Here is a 15,795-nt window from a genome sequence, read left to right on the forward strand (position 1 = left end):
AATGTAACTCAGACGTCGGAATGAGTTTGTTTCTGTGTTGATTTTGACAAGGGTATTTTGGTCCACAAAATAATTAAAAACGTGCGCCAAGTTATTTCAGAGACGTGATATATCACTATCTTTTTAGGTATCCTTTATCTTCTAAATTATTATTATTAGAACCTTAAAAAAAATCTCCCGATAAGTTACTAATTTTACTTAATTTGGGAAAAGCCCTGCGATTTGAATAACCTCTGCCCAGCCCTGCAAAAAGATGACCTATATGTGTACACGTGTTGGTGTTGTTGTTGGTGGGTTTGGGTTCGTCTGAGCTATCGTAGACTAGTGTAAATGGGGGTTCTGACGACATGTGGCTGCCAACGAGTTTTGCAGCTCCCCAGCTCGCCGCTGTATTATTGTCGCTTGGTTCCTCTAATCGTGGCATCGTGCTGCAATAAATCATCACTCTGTTTCTCTTTCGGACACTATTATTCGTCTTCTTCCATTTACCGCTCGTTCTTTCCCATTCCCAGTAGTAGTAAGCTTGGAAATTGTGGATTTCACAGAAAAATTTCAAAATCCAGGCGTAGAGGTCGGGTCGGGCTTCCGGGTGACCTCCCTGAAGCTAAACAACAGTCTGAGACGGTCCTTCACAATGATGAGGAGGATGACAGCGGTAAACAACAACAACAACCACAACCACAACAACAAGAAGGGGGTAAAAGTGAATTCGGTAACGATAATCAGCCGAGAGTGGCAACTGTGATAGTAGGCGAAACTTTTTCCCTAGGGAATTCAGCTATAATATCCGCCTGCTTTGTTGGTCTCCTCACTGGCATCAGTGTCGTGGTCTTCAATAACGCGGTGAGTCCATTACTATTTATTCCAATCTTATGTCAACAAAATTACACAACATCTTTGGTTTCTTTTAGCAAAACTCATCAATTTTGATGACAAACAAAAAAATAGTTTTAACAGGCTTATTACACCATTTCTATCTAATTCTCACAATTACTCACCTCCTCAATTTTCCAAATTACACCATTTCTATCTAATTCTCACAATTACTCACCTCCTCAATTATCCAAACAAGTGACGAGAGTTTAATGAAAGGGCCACCTTGCAACTTGATGGAAAGTGCAACGGGGTTGGTTGTTCCCACAGACGACGCCAATTGTACAGGGAGGAAATATTCGTCGCTCTCTATACTCTTTGTGTTCAAGCTTCGCTTCACTTCGGATAACCTGAGAACACAATGACGGTGAGCTATCCGGCGGGTGGTGGCCGGAATACCTCTCCGATGGTCAAGTTAGCACAGTTTTAGGGACAGAAAACAAAAGAGAGAACTCTGATAACTAAGATGTCTCAGTGTGTAAGGGTTCCAGACCTGTTGTATGGAGGTGCTGCACAATTTAAATAGCTTCTGCGCGTACCACTCTGCTTGTCGTTTTCTAGACACGTGGCTGTACTGCCCTCTCTACTCCGTACACATGTACGCGTCAATACTGCGAAACAATATTTGGCCAAACTGCCAAACGGTATTGACGCGTAGCTTTAGTGGATTCCTCTCCTTGCATTCCGATTGGGCCATGTAGCAAATCCCTACCGAGTTACTTCCTGCAGGGTGCTACAGTCCGCCCTTTAGAACTGCATTACTCTTGACCAACTAAAATCTGAGGTGTATAGTCGACTTCTTCAGCCATACCCATTCGTCCCCGCTGACCTTTGTCGGCCTTGGTGTGCAATAGGTGCATCTAGTCCGGTCGGAAGCACCATCATTTCACCTAGCTCGGCAAAGGATTCACGCCGAACCAACTTCCAGACCTTGGTCTAACTCAGTCGAGTGATTCAGAACCTCGGCTAAACTGCCCTCGGTTATGCCAACTCGGTCGTGTAACCCAACGACAAGGCCTCAGCCACAACTAGCTCGGCTCGTTTGCTTGGTGCAAACTCCCCTATCATGGTGTTTGGTGTAAAGTGCAAGGTGCAGTGTAATTTACACAAGCCCACAAGCCCTGGCCTTCTGTCTCTAGCCAATTTTCTCGATTTGAGCTGTGCGATCAAAATCCCCCTTTGATTCTTCATTTTGTATAACCTCAGCTTCCAAAAGACATCCCTCACCTTCTTTAGTAGCAAAAGTCCTGATAGTTTTCAACTCCTCATGCCTAAGAACTAAGAAGCATAGACATGAGCCCATGACACAGCACAGACACCTGAAATCCAATTTTTAAAGAATGCAAGACAACACATGCAAATTTAAAACTTTTTATCTCTTTATTATTTGTCATATATTGGATTATTTCATTCAAAGATAATAAAAACAAGGCAACATGACACTAATTTCTAAAGTCTAATGAAGGAAGAGTTTTTAATTGGTATTAATCTACTTTGTTTTTCTTTTATGATTGGATCCTAAGTTATTCTCTTTAAACTTATAATGTGTTTCATGTATGTCTAAGTAATGGATACATGTATCCTCCAAGTGTCCAATGCATGTCTGAGTCTAAAATAATAATAATAATAATAATACACTTTTAGACAGTGTTTGACTATTGTTGGACACATGTTCAACTCAGACACATCACCTTCTCAGTGTGCTTTTTATTTTGATGCAATCATGTTGATGTGGGACTGGCCAAAAGATGATGAGTAGGTTACTAATATAAAGTTATTAGTACTATTAGGAGTATTTTACTTGGGGATTAATACACTTTGCACCCTTGCACATACATCAAATTTCACTTGTTGAGTCGGAACAACAAATTTCACAAAATGTGAATTTTTATTAAAGTAAAAAAAACATTAGTACAAGAGAAGATAATATACTTGAGAAGAGTGTGAGAATAGTCTCACTCTCTTGTGACCTCTGCGTTGGCTCTCTCTCTCTGGTCTTCTCTTTCGGTTTTGCTCTCTCTACCTTCGGTTTTGTTCTCTATTTTGATTTCAATCCACCTTGACCTCTCTGTCTCAACTTTGGATTATTACCCAGTCCACCTTGACCTCTCTATCTCAACTTTGGATTATTACAAGTTGACCCCTCAACTTTATTGGATTTTATCACTGTGCCCCATCAGTTTTTTGTCTTTTATTTCTGGTTCATTACAATGTCGGAAGATAAAATCCAAGCTATTAAATGCAAGCTTACAAGTGACAACTATGCTTATTGGTCTAGTGTTATGAGAAATTTTCTTCTCGGTCGAAAAAAATGGGGATATGTTTTTGGTTCTGTTCCTCGTCCATCGGATCCCAAACAAGAAGACTATCTGAGTTCCTGTGACACTTGGGATTGTGATAATGCTCAAGTTTTGATCTGGTTCCATAACTCTGTGGATGACCATATCAGGATGATGTTCTTTAAATATAGTACTGCCAAAGAGGTGTGGGATTACTTTCAAAGTGTTTATCAGTAGTCCAACTTCGCCAAACGGTATGAGTTGGAAACAGCTATTTAGGGAGCTCGTCAGTAGGATCTGTCTATTGAAGACTTCTACTTTGAGATGACAGGCCTCTGGGATCAGCTGGCTCTCATAGAACCATCTAGCCTTAAGACACTTGACACTTATGTTGAGTTTCGGGAGCGAGGTCATTTAGTGCAATTCTTAACGGCTCTTTCCCCTCAGTATGAGATTGTCCATAGTGGTATCCTTCATCGGTCTCCTCTCCCCTCTGTGGATGCTATTGTTCGTGAGCTCCTCTCCCAGGAAACTCGTCTTAAGACGGCCAGTCAGACTCTATCATCTGTCTTCTTGGCTCCTACTCCGTCTCTTCTGCTACCGAACCCCCCATCTCATCAGCTTCAGGCCAATGCAAAGCCCAGGAAGGGGCCACTAGCCTCTGACGAGTGTGCTTTTTGCCATCAAAAGGGCCATTGGAAGTACAACTGTCCCAAGAAGGGCCGTTAGTCTGCTCAGTCTTCTCAGACGCCTCAGCCATAGTCCCGAGGTCCTGCTCCGAGTACTTTTTGCCCTCCTGTTGCTTATACTGCCTCTGCCCCGGCTTCTGATCTTGACTTGGTTTCCTTGAGTGCTTAAAGTGCTCAGCGTTAGCATGTCTGGTCCACCTCTTAGTCCTCTTCATTTGCCTCTGCTCTCACTTCTCCTCATTTAGGTTTGCTTGGATCCTCTTCAGGTATCCCTTCATCTGTGTGGCTTTTTGATTCTGGTGCCTCTCATCATATGACTCCTCACCTTTCCTTACTCCAAAACTGTATCCCCCCTCCCTTTTCTATTACTATCAATACTGCTAATGGGTCTGGTATGTCTGTCCTATCTATTGGATCGGTTTTGCCCTCTGCTATGTCTGCTGTTACTATTCCTTCTGTTCTTTATGTTCCTCAATTGTTTGTTAGCTTGCTTTCTATCAGTCAGCTTGATGCTTCTGGTTTTGATGTTATCTTTTCTTCTTCTGTCTGTTGTGTGCAGGATCGGGTATCCAAGAAGCAGATTGGGATCGACTGTAAAGTTGGAGATCTTTATGTGGTAGAAAGCCTGCATCTTCCTCAGTCTACCTCCCCCGTTGCACTTTCATCTTTTCAGTTAGATTCTTAATCGAGTCAGTTTTATTTATGGCATTCTCGCTTAGGTCATTTGTCTGTTAACCGCTTGCGGTCTTTAGCTCAGTCAGGATTGTTAGGTAAAGTTTCTCCTAGTCAAATTAATGAGTGTCGAGGGTGTAAACTTACTAAAATGACAGCTTTGCCCTTTAATAACAGTACTTCTATTTCTGCTTCCCCTTTTTTCTCTTGTACATATTGATGTCTGGGGACCTTTTCCTGTTCTCACTAAAGGGGGTTCTGCGTATTATATGTCATTTATTGATGATTGTACCCGTTATATCTAAGTTTATCTTATGGCTCATAAATCTGACTTCTACCAGATATATTGTACCTTTCAATCAATGATCACTACACAGTTTGGGGCCACAATTAAAATACTCCGGTCTGACTTGGGTGGGGAATAATTTAAAACTGAATTCTGTGAGTATTTAACTAAATTGGGCACCATTCACCAAACCTCCTGTACTGATACACCTGCCCAAAATGGTCGTACTGAGCGTAAACACCGTTATCTCCTTGAGACAGCTCGATCTCTTCTTCTCCTTGCCACTGTTTCGGCACCATTCTGGGGTGAGGCAGTTCTTACAGCTACTTTCCTCCTTAATCGCATGCCGACTCTTTACTCTCCAATCGATTCCCTTATGAGGCTCTGTATTCCCAACCTCCCAATTATCCCTCCTGCGTGTCTTTGGGTCTGCTTGTTTTGTCCTCCTTCCTCGTAAAAGATAGGACCAAACTTAGCGCCCGGTCTGTCTTGTGTGTCTTTTTGGGTTACAGTCTTACTTAGAAAGGCTACCGCTGTTACGATCTTGTCACTCGTCGCCTTTATGTCTCCTGTCATGTTGCCTTTCTTGAACGTTAGACTTACTTGCAGCTTCCCCTTCTCACTGCTCCAGTTTCCAAATAGGATTTGGTTCTCATTGATCCATTTCCTTCGGAGGTCTCGTCTGATGAATACATCTCCACTATTCCTCCTGAGCTTGTTCTGTCTTCTCCTCCTAATTCACCTCTAGTTGCTTCTCCTCCTTCGGCTTCTTCTCCTCCTCTATTATTAGTTTATTCTCGTCACAAGGTTCCTCCTCCACCGGTTGTCTCTACCCCTCCTGCTTCTGACGACACCGATCTTGCTGAACACCGATATCCTACTCGAGCGCATTATCCTTCAAACAGGTTGGGTTGGTCTAATACGTGTTTTTCTACTTCCTATCGTACTTTTTTGTCTGCTATTCACTCTTTTTCAAAATCTCAGTCTTACAAGGAAGCATGTCAGGATCCTCATTGGGTTCAAGCTATGGAGGATGAGTTGTCTGCTCTACAGAAAATTAGTACTTGGGAGTTGGTTTCGTTGCCTGCTGGTAAGAACTTGGCTGGTTACAAATGGGTCTACAAAGTCAAGACTCATTCTAATGGGTCTCTTGAGCGCTACAAAGCTCGTCTGGTTGGCAAAGGTTTTCTTTAGGAGTATGGTATTGATTATGAAGAGACATTTGCTCCTATTGCCAAGATGACTATTGTCTGTGCTTTGATCTCTGTCGCTGCTATTCGGTCTTGGCCTCTTTATCAGATGGATGTTAAGAATACTTTTCTTAATGGCCATCTCACTAAGGAGGTTTACATGCGTCCTCCCCCTGGCCTTCACCATTTCTCTGGCCAGGTTTGTCGTCTTTGGCGTGCTCTTTATGGTTTGAAGCAGTCTCCTCGTGCTTTGTATAATCGCTTTCAGACTGCTGTTACCGAGTTTGGGTTTCATCCTTCTGCTTCCGACTCTGCTTTATTTCTGAGACATACATCGGCTGGTTTTGTTGCTCTCTTACTTTATGTGAATGATATGATCATCATTGGCTCTGACTCTTCTGCTATCTCTGAGGTCAAACAGCATCTCTTCCGCACCTTCGAAATGAAAGATCTGGGTCCATTACGGTATTTTCTTAGTATTGAGGTTGCTTTTTCTCCAAAGGGTATTTTCTGTCTTAGGCTAAGTATGCTAATGAAGTCATTCACCGTGCTGGTCTTACTGATACTAAGGTTTTTGATACACCTATTGAGCTTAATGTGAAGCTTAACTCTACTGATGGCATCCCTCTAGATGATCCCACTTTATATCGCGAGCTTGTGGACTGTTTAGTTTATCTGATTGTCACTCGCCCTGATCTTGCTTATGCTGTTCATGTGGTTAGCCAGTTCGTTTCTGCTCCTCGCTTTATCCATTGGGTTGCTTTAGTTCGCATTCTTCGCTATTTTAAGGGTACCATCTTTCAGGACTTATTGTTGTCCTCTACTTCCTCTTTGAACTTGATGGCTTATGTTGACTTTGATTGGGCTGGTGATGTTACTGATCGCAAGTCTACGTCTGATTTCTGTATGTTTCTTGGTGATTCCTTGATCTCTTGGAAACGCAAGAAACAATCAGTCATTGCTCGTTCTACTACTGAAGCTGAGTATCGTGCTATGGCTCATGTCACTGCTAAAATTGTTTAGCTTCGTTGTCTCTTGTCTGATTTGGGTGTCTCTCAGTCTTCTCCGACCTCTCTCTATTGTGACAATCGCAGTGCTGCTCAGATTGCCCACAATACTGTCTTCCATGAGCGGACGAAACATATTGAGATTGATTGTCACTTTGTTCGCCAACATCTGTAGTCGGCCTCTATCTCGCTTCCTTTCATCTCTTCTGCTTTGCAACTTGCGGACTTCTTCACTAAGACTCACACTACCGCTCGGTTTCAGTTTCTTCTCAGCAAACACTCAGTGTTTCTGCTAAAACACCTTGAGTTTGAACGAGGGTGTGAGAATAAATTGTGAATCTTACAAATTAGGCATGATTATGGTTGTACATATTAGAGTCTTATTAGAGGAGTGATTTTAGAGTTCTATTAGAGGCATGATTGTATTTTCCTTTTTGGTTTAGGAGTTAGGGATATATAATCTAAGGTCTGGTTGTAATCACATATACAATTGAATATACAGAAACACAGAAAGCTTACAAAGCGAACCCTCAATATTTTAGGACACCTCACTCACACAAAATTTTAGTGCACCCAAGAATACACCACTCAAGCTCACTTGTGACTTGTGTTGATTGCTTGATTACTACATTCCCAATGGAAGATCTGTAGTGTAAGTATATCTTCCACTAATTGTTACACCCCAAATCCGGGCATGACCGGCCGTGGCCCACAGGGACTTAGCCCAAGGCACACGTAAGCCTAAACACGAATCCAATCACATTGAACAACTGAACAATAGTCCAATAATAAATAACCAAAACTCAATCCAGACATGTCACAATTATAAACGGCAAAATCAACCGTAATAAAAAACCATCCAAACTTATGGGATATAAACAACCCACATATCAAAAATAATCCTAAATGAACTTCGATAAGAATAAATATAAATATGCACAAACTTGACATAACACTCTAAACTAAAGGAATGCCCTAGAGGTCCATGCAATTGAGTCCCCGCTACGCCATGAGTCCACTCTAAGTCCTTCTAACACCTGGAAGTGATAAAAACTAAGTCAGCTGATAGCTCAGTGAGTAGCAACATGGATAGTAAATACAGTTTTGAAAACAGGGTTCAATTCCAAAATAAGATATATATCACAGAAACTAGATTGGCATACAGTTTGGTAAATACAATCTGTTTCAAAAAGAAGGTTCCACAATTCAACACTTAAAATACTCATGTCTCGCAAGAACATGATAAACAACATTTTCCACTTAGAACAGATTATAACATGAACACCAATAATTTTCTGGGTACCAATAAAAACAATTAATCTGCCACACATTTCTCAGGCTATAAGCCCCGTTGGATCCAATATCGAACTAAGAGTCATCCTCAGGGTGGCACCTGAGCCTTTTCTCAAAGACGATTCGATTGAAGGTCACCTAGTTGTTTTTAAAGGTCTGTTCCTTACAATCGTTGAGCACTAGAGTCATCACGGTCCAACCCGGATCTGTTCCCTAGTGGCCAGAGTCACCACACACAGTGGAATAATTTCCCTGGACTAAATACACACATGGTCCCAATAATCAATACACATCAGTTTCGCAAAACATGGTAGTTCATCATTATAAACATGAGACCAAAACAAATAGTTTACAGTATGCCAAGTTCACACATGTTTCAGAAACAATTTGATTCAATTGATAATATAATAATTTATCAAAACAGTTTAGTCTTGAAACAACAATTTAATTTTCCAACAGTTCAGGGTAGGGGAACATTTATAAAAATACGTAGCATGAAACTACTCACCTGAAACGCAATAATATAATCCTCGAATAAAGTGTAAAAGTCCAACTAGTGGCCTGAACCAAGTATAAAAACTACGCGTCACAACTAATTTAAAAATACTAAAAAAAATAGGAACTAAGTAATCTCAAACTAAAGCGCACTAACACGGCTCAACCCAACTCACCGTTACTCTTAAATATTACCTAAGTTCATATTCTTCAAGGTCTAAAATCACCCAAGACATAGATTCCGATCGAAACTTAACTTTAAGATGAAACAGTGTTTTAAACAAGTTTTTCCAATCTATTCGCTAACTTTGAAAATTACAAAACCCACTCCACGCTATTCGAAAAATTCCAATAACCTCCAGATATGATCTAATATATCCTAAGTTTCAAACCCAATTGGTTTCACTTGATTTGCTTATCAAAATAATTATCTACAATTTATTATATCCAAACAGGTTGTTTTCTGCAGCACTTTAAAGAAATTGACGGTTCTCTTAACATACACTAGCAATCAATGCAAGGCCAAAAACGTATGAAACTAGACTTGTAACCGGTTCTAATGACACTAATTTGATAATTTTTGGATTTATACCCAAAGAGAACAACACTCCCGAATTTACTGTTTTGGACTGGTTTCCTGGACAGATTTGAATTCTTCAATTTATATGGATTTCGACTCCCAAAAATTATGAAACAATTCAGATATGCAATTCAATGTGTAATTGATCTACTGTAAAAATTTCAGATTAAAATTCATCCGTTTGATATGGTTTCTTGATTTTTAAAGTTTGCGATTCTGTGCAGAATTTTTTGGACTGAAAATTACACCCAATCTTTACACATAAATTTAGCTCCTCAAGTTTCTTAATAGGATATCTATATACACAATACATAAACCTACAACCTCTCCATGAATGAATAAAATAATTATAGAATAAGGATAGAACAAAGAAAGAAGAGAAGAAAACCTAAGAGGGCTAACCTTTGATGATCACACACAACACAACACACCCAAAAGTTCTTTGATTGCAACATCTTCTTCTTTTTTTCCTTCTCTCAAACCTTCTCCCGTGGCTGCTGTGTTGTTGCCCTATGTGGTGAACAAATAATAGAGTAGGGTTTGTGTTTATTTTATTTTATACTAGTGGTGGGCACACTTAGGTCAAATAGATAGATAAATATACAAAATACATATATAAGTTACATGCAACTCAAATGGTAGGAGTCTTATATATTAACCTTATGGTCTAGAGTTCAAGTCACACCCTCCTCTCTCTCTCTTTTTTTTTTTAATTTTTTTTAATTTTTTTTATTTTTTTTAATAATAAACCTTGCTTCTCAATCAATGACTTTCACCATAAATTTATTTTAGGTTTAAAATTAATTAAAAGATCCTCCAATAATATTTAATTTGCACTTAAAGATTCATAATAAAATATTTGAGATTTGTAATATTATTATTTAATTATTTACTTAATTTTTATATTCGGGTTCTCACACTAATCTTGTTTTCAAGATTATGGACTGTATTACTTGCTGAATATTGATATTGTTTATGCTTTTAGGTGCATGAATTACGGGATTTCTTTTGGGGTGAGATCCCATATCGAGGTGCATCATGGTTGAGAGAGGAGCCCGTTGAAGTAATATGGGAAAGAGTAATTATAGTACCAGTTTGTGGGGGTATAATTGTTGGCATGTTGAATGAGCTTCGAGGTACTCTAGAGGACCCTACAAAAATTACTTTTATGTCTGATGTAAAGGCTGCACTGGAACCAATTCTGAAAACATTGGCTGCATGTATTACCCTTGGGACGGGGAATTCACTGGGGCCGGAAGGTCCTAGTGTTGAGATTGGTGCATCCATTGCCAAGGGAGTTGGTACTTTGTTTGATAGAAGCGCTCAAAGGAAGCTTTCTCTTGTGGCAGCAGGCTCAGCTGCTGGAATCTCTTCTGGTTGTCATTTTCCCATTGCTATAGTTTGTGAAATTACATACATGCATATGATCCTTCATTAAATTCATTAACTTCTTAGAATCCCAGCTTTTTATTGTATAACGAAACTGTAAATGCAAGTTTTAAATCAGTTAATGAATTAAATATGTTAGCTTAAACTAGCTCTGGTACAAATATATTTCCACTTCCAGCCTTGTCCTTGTGCAGATGTAGAAATGTCTATGACATAACTAGCTACACTTGAGCGGACTGAGTTATTGCAGAATCTATTGATTTAGTTGCAAATGTTTAGATGATTGAGGATGTCATGCAATGTAGTACATACATAAATTTTGGGTTGCTAATGGGCAAAGTCATTTGTGAGTAGCATGGACTCTACTAAATAAAGGGCTTAGGCAAACTCATTTGTAAAATAAGTGAGACATGCCTAAGCCTATTTTTTAGCTTGTTTATTAAATCACCCAAGCTTGAGCAATGGTGTGTCCAACTCAAGTTGACTTGTGAACACAAAGCTAATAAGTTTCTTTTTAAAATAATTTGTAACTAGTTGTGGAAAGCTTTTACAATTTTATATGGTAGAAGTCTTCAAGGGCCTGTAGAAGGAAAAAAGTTTTAAAATTGGTTTGGTTTCGAAAGTGGAAGCTTGCTGAATGTTCTAAATAGAGGTCATATGTAGGCATAAACAGTAAGAATTTAGGGTTTTTGAAATGGTAGAGATGAACCTGATTGTGCCTAGAACGGATGAATAGGTTAAACTAACTACTAAGAAATATAACCAATTTAAAATTCGATTTTTAGGTCACCTTCATGTAGTGGATATCAATCATGCAACTAGATAACTAAGCATAAAAGCAATAGAATATGAGAGTGATGCAATAAAATGTGGAAAACCTTGAAGAAAACTATCTTCACAGAAAAACCGTGCGCATACCCAACCAAAACAAATCCAATACGATTAAGAAAGGAAAGTAGAGACTAAAGATAAGAGGACTTACAACTCAATCACTCTAGCAGTCTTTCACCAAGCTCCTCAATTGTGCTCCACTCCACATGGCTTTGACAACGAAAAAACTCTTGATTTCCTAGTGCTCCACAGAAGTCCTCACTCCAATCTCCACTTATTGCAGCTTCATTAGACGGCCTCCATTAAAATTCTCTTAAGATTTTTCTCACTAAAAAACTCTAATGCATTGTTTGAGAAAGGTAAGTTTCAATGAGTGCAATATTAATCCAAAAAGGATAAGGATTTTTTTGTGTAATATTTTTTAAAAAGAAATGAGTTTGCAATTTCACATGAATTTGCTCTGAAATTGTAAATTCGACTGCTAATCTGCCGCATAGGGCTTGACTCAATTTATTTCACACACAGATCATATTGAAGACTCTATTAAGCTTTGGTTGTCAAATTGCATGTATGCATATGATCCTTCATTAAATTAAGGATCTGTTCAGCTTTCGATACTAAATATACTGGTAAACATTTAATGTAGCACTGTTATTTGAATTGAGTGACGCATGAGTAACTTGAGTTTGGCTTGTTAAATGCTCATTTGAAACTCATGAGTAACTTGTGATGTAATTCAATAGAAGTGCAAGCCTAAATTTCAATCTTGGTTTCTTCACAAGTCGATTTTCAAACAATGTGCAATTTGTCTTGCGCGAGATCAGCCCATCTCATGTGTTCAAGAACACACTTAGATTCAACCATCAGTTAATGAAATATGTGTAGAATGACACTTGGTTTTATGTAAATAAGTCCAATTTTGAAGGGGAAAAGTTTTATTTTTTTAATTTTTTTTCTGTAGAATCATTATTTATGTGCAAGTGATAACATTCATAGACAAGTCTTGTGAGCTTTAGCAAGTCAGGCGTGTGCTTTAACTCCATCTCCCATTTACCCAAACCACCCTCTAGCTTCAAAACCACTCAGCAAATACTAATATGATTTAGTTTCCATTGGGCATCAAGCCAATCTTGAAATACTTGATAATAAAGCAAGCCGAGCTCAAACAAAATGTTCACTTTTGTCCTTGTGCTCTATCAAGGCCAAAGATCAACATAATCAAAGCTTGAACAAGTCATTACTTGGTTCAGCTTGACTACTTTTCACCCCTACTTTAATGTAAGTTTTAATTGGGTTATACGTTAAATTTGTGTATGAATTCTTGAGTCTTGACAATTAATCCAATTGTCCACGTGTCAAACAGTCACAATCATTTCATAGCGCATCTAGGGGAGCTTCATATAGTTTCTTCAGTTCATTCCTTAACAGTTTAAGCTTTTAGGCAATTGGTGGTGACCTATTATAGTATGATATTTTGTTTCCAAGTGGTATGGGTTTCAATACTTCCTTATATGCCTATTCTCCTATTATGTCTGTGAGTGTGCACTGTTCTGTGTGTTTATGTACTATTTTTGCTTTAGTTTGTGTTATTTATCTCACCATGTGCAATAGGAGGATGCCCATTGAGGATGCTAAACCTTGATATGTATTATTACTACTAATTCTTAATAACTCAAGCTTTTGGGCCGATTTTGATCCAAGCCACATCTTAGAAAGCTATTTTTTAAATATTTTGGTAAGTGCAGTCTTAGAACGCTATATTGGCTTTGTCTATGTTGAATGACCAACATACTCCCCAATGTATAGAACACCAAAAAAATATAGGAAACCGGCTGTACTAATGCCTATACTAATTAACCATAAGACAAGGCTCAACTGAGACTGGAAAACTTGGTTACACATGGTTCCAATTGTTCCATTTGAGTTTAGATTGACTAAACAGTTTGCAAACTTATTATTTCTTCAAATTTTCTTTTTTTCCCTCTTATTGCTTGTATCATAATGTCCCCCACTTCTACTCTAAATGTACCGTCATACAATATGCTTGCTTGGGCTAGGAGCAGGGCTCTCAGAGAGACGATGTGGCTTGGTGGCTCGACAATGTGGGCAAGTTATGATGAGTAATTCAATTGCCAAATTTTGTGCCTGGTCCTTGAAGATTCGATGCTATTACACAGTCAGGTGGCACCCTTCTTCCTCTATCTTCTTGAGGAGGAAGAACAAACGTGCTTAACTACATAGGCCACATGGTATTCATCACACAGGTTGTACCCCTGGAAGCCATTTGACTCATGGCCTCATTAAAAGAAACTTTACAACCCTGCTCCAACATTTAGGATGGATCCTTGAGTTCCGAACTTCACCCATGTTTCTGCATCTCACTTGCAAATTGCCTTATCTTTCCCTTGGGGGGACCCTTGGCAATCTCACCATCTTACAAAGCACCCTTCCTTTGACTCACCAATCCCCTTGAGGACCAAAATACTACAAAACATGGTTCCAATATGAATATGTTTCAAATTTCAGCTATTCTTGTGAAACCACAGAGATGTCTATAACTAACTACGCAATAGGCAATTCATTTATTGCCCTGATGCATCTCAAGCTTTTAGATTTAAATAGGGATTCATGCATCTAGAGTAAATAGATTTGGAGTTGCAGATGAACTGAGTCTTTTATGGGCATGTTGGGCTTGCTTAAAAAGCAATCATTCAAACTCACCCTTAAATAAGCCAGCCAATTCTCAACCTTAGCTTGAGAAATGTTATGATCAGCTCAAGGTGAAATTGAGAGAGAGCTGAATTGTCAACACAGCTTTGAATGAGTTTTATTACCTTTTTTTTTTCTTCTCAAAAATATGGCAACGTGGTTAGTACTCAATTATGCATAAAGAAAGTATTCGCATATGAAAAAAAGTTATTGTTCACATTCATAATTTGTCCTATTTTTTTAGAACTATTTTTTGTTTCAAAAGTATGTCGATGTGGTTAGTACTCAATTATGCATAAAGAAAGTATTCAAATATGAAAAAGTTATTGTTCACATTGATAATTTGTTCTCTTCTGTTGTTCCATGTAGTGCCCATGTGATTGGTACTCAATTACATGCCAAAAATATAATAAAATGTGAGAGGGGGGGGGGGGGGGGGAATGTGGTTGGTCTCATCTAGTGTATTAATGGTGTGATAAGGTGTAACTGTGCATAATCGCAACTTGTTTATGTTGATGTAGAAAATTTAATGTATAAAGAGAAATAGAGAATTGTATAGATATTGATTGTATTATTGATAGATATTTGTAATTGTTGAATTATTGAATACTACAATGATTCCTATATATAGAAGAGTAGGTGGTAGTAGGTGGTAGATGGAGTAGGTAAAGTGGAGGTGGTAGGTGGAGTAGGTGAAGTGGAGGTGGTAGTGGTGTAGTGGGTTTAGTGGAGTAGGTGAGGTGGTAGTGGTGTAGTGGGTTAGGTTTAGTGGGTGAAGTAGGTGATAGGTTTTAACAGCCCCCCGCAAACTCAAGGGGGATAGGAACTAACCAACTTGAGTTTGGAGAGAGTAACAAAACAAGAAAATACATAAAAAATAAAAGAGGATAGGAGACACTGTATGGTCGTGTCAGACCGTTATAGAAGACCGATGTAGAAGACACTGGCTCGTGTCGGACCGATGTAGAAGACAGTTTATGGAGTCTTGCTGGACCCTTGTAGAAACTAACCGGAATCAATGTCGGGACAGTTTACAGAGTCTTGTCGGACCCATAAAGGAGCTAACCGGAATCAATGTAGGGACAGTTTACAGAGTCTTGTCGGACCCATGAAGGAGCTAACCGGAATCAATGTCGGGACAGTTTACAGAGTCTTGTCGGACCCATGAAGGAGCTAACCGGAATCAATGTCGGGACAGTTTACAGAGTCTTGTCGGACCCTTAAAAAGTCGCACCCTCAAAAGGCGTGCCCAATCCATGAAAAGACGTGCCATCAAAATGCGTGCCCAATCCATAAAAAGGCGTGCCATCAAAATGCGTGCCCAATCCATAAAAAGGCGTGCTATCAAAAGTTGCGCCCTCAAAAGGCGCGCCCACTTCATCAAAAGTCGTGCCCGACAGAAAGCGTCGAGCCATCAAAAGGTGAGCCGGAGACGCGGCGAGGCACGTGAGCGACAGAGCGGCGTGTCGGCCGCGTCGTCAGTGTCAATATAAACCAATGCG

At 39.2% G+C, this 15,795-nt stretch overlaps 1 protein-coding gene and 1 long non-coding RNA gene across 8 annotated transcripts in view; one reads left to right on the forward strand and one right to left on the reverse strand.

The window, feature by feature from the left end:
- The first annotated feature begins 282 nt into the window (after positions 1 to 282).
- Positions 283 to 15,795, forward strand: part of LOC145819834 (chloride channel protein CLC-e-like) — a 63,875-nt gene continuing 48,362 nt past the window's right edge. For 3 of the 6 annotated variants that reach the window (XM_082913708.1, XM_082913709.1, XM_082913710.1), the window contains exons 1-2: positions 284 to 843; positions 10,350 to 10,740. In XM_082913708.1, coding sequence (XP_082769834.1) covers positions 331 to 843; positions 10,350 to 10,740 — 904 coding nt within the window. In that variant the 5' untranslated portion in view covers positions 284 to 330. Of the gene's footprint in view, positions 844 to 10,349; positions 10,741 to 15,795 lie in introns of all 6 variants that reach the window. The other 3 variants (XM_082913711.1, XM_082913712.1, XM_082913713.1) reach the window with 2 other exon arrangements.
- LOC145819480 (uncharacterized) lies at positions 7,759 to 10,054 on the reverse strand. Of its 2 annotated transcripts, XR_014360236.1 has the most exons (3): positions 9,767 to 10,054; positions 8,798 to 8,850; positions 7,759 to 8,033 (listed from the first exon to the last, which is right to left on the reverse strand). It is a non-coding gene; the product is annotated as an uncharacterized LOC145819480 (long non-coding RNA). The 2 variants fall into 2 exon arrangements; XR_014360235.1 differs by having other exon boundaries at positions 7,759 to 8,850.

Source organism: Camellia sinensis, chromosome 2, assembly GCF_055761805.1.
Source record: "Camellia sinensis isolate YWXY chromosome 2, ASM5576180v1, whole genome shotgun sequence".
In the NCBI taxonomy this organism is placed as follows: domain Eukaryota; kingdom Viridiplantae; phylum Streptophyta; class Magnoliopsida; order Ericales; family Theaceae; genus Camellia; species Camellia sinensis.